A 3,522-nucleotide genomic window follows, 5' to 3' on the forward strand; every position below is an offset into this window, starting at 1 on the left:
GCACTTAAGGCACCTCCAAGCCTTTTTGTGGCTTGATAGCCCTAGATTTCTTTTTCCTTTTTGCTGCTTGAGGGTTTTTGTTTGTTCGAACTTTTTCATGGCTTTGATCAAGTCTGGAAATCTTTCAGCTATGTCTTCAATCTTGCCTCACCCAAATTTCTCCATTTTTTTTTTCCTAGAGCTCCGATTAGGCATAAGTGAAACCATCATGTTCTATATTCTACATCTCGTAGCTTTTTGCATTCCGGGCAATTTCTGTAGATCTACCTTCAATTCCCGTTAACCTGATGTTTAACTCATCCATTGACTTCAATGTTTATGTTTTTGGCTTTTTCCCCTAAAACTCCTATTTGGTTTCCTTTCAGACTTGCCTGTTCGTTTATGCTTATATCTTGTTCCTGTGTGCAGTGTCTCTTATAAACCTGTAAACATTGTACATGGGGTTGTTTTACATTTTCTCTCAAGCAATTCTAATATTTGAACTGGTTCGCCCCTGTGTCCCCACTCCCCATACTAGATGCCCAATAAATATCTGGATGACCGTATGTCTTAAGACCCGGAGTTTCTAATTCTGCTGGGGGTTTTCTCGGCTCTCACACACAGAAGGCTGTTTCTGGGCCACACAGGAAATGTCCGTTTGAATCCTGAACTCACTTTACACATTCATGGATGAGTTTTGTTTTTATTTGCAACCCCTGGAGCCCAGGCCAGTCCGGAGGGTTCCCTTGGCTGTCCCCCTGTGATGGCTGGGTGCATGGGCTTTCTGCATGCAGGCGTATCTGTGTGAGTCACAGCCGAATTGGGATTTCTCAGATGCATGTCCTTGTCCTTCTGGCTCCAGCCCCTCTCCTGCTCCCTACAGGGACCTGGGACACCTGCTCAGCCGGGCAGAAACTGCTCCTTCCTGTTCCCCTCCCCCTCCTTCTCCTCTCCCTCCTCTGTCTCCCTCCCTCCCCCTCCCTTACCCTCCCCCTCTCCCCCTCCCTCCCCCTCCCTCCCCCCGTTTGCCTCCCTCTCTTCCTTCTCCTTCATATTAGTTTTTTCCCTCCCAAGTCGTTTCTCACATTTTTTTGCTTGCTCGTCTGCTCGTCAGTGCATTCAAAACACCATCACATATGTTTTCACCGTTTTGACATGGAACACTTCATATGTGTGTGTACAGCGAACCCCCGTGCACCACGACACAGCAGGCCGCCAACCTCGTTCGCTTCGTACCCTACACGTTCCCCTGTCTGATTGATTCGCAGTAAATCTCACGCATAGTGTTATCTGTGCCTCAGCGTGTGTCGCCCCACGGTGAGGGTTCCCTTCTTAGTCATAACCACACACTGTCATTACACCCACTGAAACAATCGAGGCTGTTTCCGCAATGCCATCAGATACGCGGTCAGGGTTCAGAGTCCCCCGCTGTCGTGTGTGCGTGCCATTCGGGTGCATACGTGAGCGGGGTTCTAAGTAAGGTTCGGGCTTTGTGCTGGGTCATGCTGTCTCCTGCACCTGTTCTCGCCTTAGGTGTGTTCGTTGACGGAAGGAGGTCATTTCCTTGTAACGCTTCCTCCAGGGCGGGTTGCGTTCCGTGGGGGTCACTGAATGGGTTCCTCTGTCCTAGGTGTTTCTTGTAAACTGGAAGTTGCCCTTGTCTCTAGAGGTTAGGTCACTTCCAGGGAGTCTTCCAGCCAGACACCTACGAGGTGGCTTCGTGTCTCACCGTGGTCTGTGTGGTGAATCTCGCGGAGGCCCTCAGAGCCCAGATCTGCTCACGTGTTAGGCTTTGCAAGCTGGAGGTGCTCATGTGGCCAGCAGGGAGTGTCCGTGGGCAGATCCCCCACCCCCCGCCACCTCGTCCCCTGCGAGGGTGCCCGGGCAGTTCAGTGCCTATAAGACAAATGCTGGATTTTTTCTCTTTTCAAAATGATTTTTTTTCTCCCCTGGTGTCCCCCAAAGGTGACCTTGTGAGGTCGTTACTGCTTTGGGTCTTGTGATCAGAACCTGTCTGGTCCCTGGAGCGATCTCAGCTGGTGTCCCTACTCATGCTCATTGTGCCATCGTGGCCACCGGACCGGCTCCCGGGCCCTTTGTACGTGGCCCTGACAGTCTGCTTCCTTCATCACGGAGACGGGGAACTGGCCGTGTCCCCAGGCGGCCCCAGGTTCCTCCCAGGAGGAAGTGGTATTCAGAGATCACAATATGTGGGCCACATCTGTGTTTCCCCAGTGGTGTTTTCTATGGCCTTCCAGTGACCACAACATAGAAAGCTTTTTTTTTTTTTTTAAGATTATAACAGTTCGTGAGTTCACACGTGCATTTCCCATGCAGATTTAAGACGTTTAATTTGGAAGTGAAACGTCTGAGCCGTCTCTTCCCCACACCAAAAGGGACACCACGTCGCACACACAGCGGTCAGAGTGACAGGTCCCACCTGCCACCAATGGGCCGTGACTGAAACGGTGTGTGGCTCGATCTGTGCGATTGTCCTGTCCTAAGTGTGTCCCTCTGGGTTGGGTAAGGTCACCCTGCGGGGTCGTGCCACCCAGTGGATACCCACTCCGGGTCTTTGGTTTCATTGTGATTTCTAGGAATTGCTTTTTTTCCTTTCATTTTTTTTTATAATTATGTAAATGAACTACTTTGTGGTTCCAAAGTCCAAATGACGAAACCTGGTACAGTCAGAGAAGGCCAGGGTCTCTCTCGGCCCCCGCCCCACCGGTGGAGGACCGGGGTCCCGCACACCCCGCTCTGCGGCGGCGCAGCTTGAGGAGCCCCACACCCCGGCCGCACACAGCTCCCGGCCCTCTGCAGCTTTTCCGTCGTGCATGCAGCGGGCCGTGGCGGGGGGCGGGGGGTCTTTCCAGCCTTTTGCTATGGCAGTTAGCTCGGTTGTTGTCCTTTTGTGAAAGAGACGATTTTTCTTGCACGTTTCTAAGAGTTTTCGAGTGGGAACGCTGCCTTCCTGTGATTAGATAAAGTGCTGCCTATAGCCAGGAATGGAAGGTTCGGTCTTTCCTTAATTAAATAACATATGTAATAGTTAAAATAATAGTGATGATGAGTCGGGCCGTCCTGAGCACAGCGGTGAGCAGGGGAGACGCCTCCCATAGGAGGCGCTAAATGAAGGTGACTCTGCAAGGGGCGGGCGTGTCTCCTGGACAGAGCAGCTGGGTCGGGCCTTGGCAGGGGCCTGGGGGCTGACCCCCGATGCCTGCTGTGTCTCAGGAATCCTGTACGGCACCATGACCATGGAGCTGGGCGGCAGAGTGACCATCGCATGCAAGCAGAGCAGCTTGCAAGCTGACCTGGAGTTCAAGCTGAAGGTAGTGCTGGGGCCGGGGAGCAGTGAGCCCTTGGGGATCCCCCGACCTCTCTGTGCCCTGGAGGTGGTTTCCTGAGCAAGTGCACATGGGGTGTAGCTCTTGGTGCCCCAAGGTTCTGCAGGAGGGACCCGGCCACAGGCCACATAGCGGAGCAGGACAGAACCACGATGGGGCCTGGGGGGGACCTTGCATCCTTGAGGTCAAGGCTGAG

General features: G+C 52.9%; 1 protein-coding gene across 1 annotated transcript in view; it reads left to right on the forward strand.

Annotated features, from left to right (window-relative positions):
* Positions 1–3,522, forward strand: part of OSBPL5 (oxysterol binding protein like 5) — a 34,617-nt gene that overhangs the window by 25,267 nt on the left and 5,828 nt on the right. The window contains exon 11 of the mRNA XM_023537358.1: positions 3,214–3,377. Coding sequence (XP_023393126.1) covers positions 3,214–3,377 — 164 coding nt within the window. The remainder of the gene's footprint in view (positions 1–3,213; positions 3,378–3,522) is intronic.

This window comes from Pteropus vampyrus, unplaced genomic scaffold (genome assembly GCF_000151845.1).
Source record: "Pteropus vampyrus isolate Shadow unplaced genomic scaffold, Pvam_2.0 Scaffold187, whole genome shotgun sequence".
Lineage (NCBI taxonomy): Eukaryota > Metazoa > Chordata > Mammalia > Chiroptera > Pteropodidae > Pteropus > Pteropus vampyrus.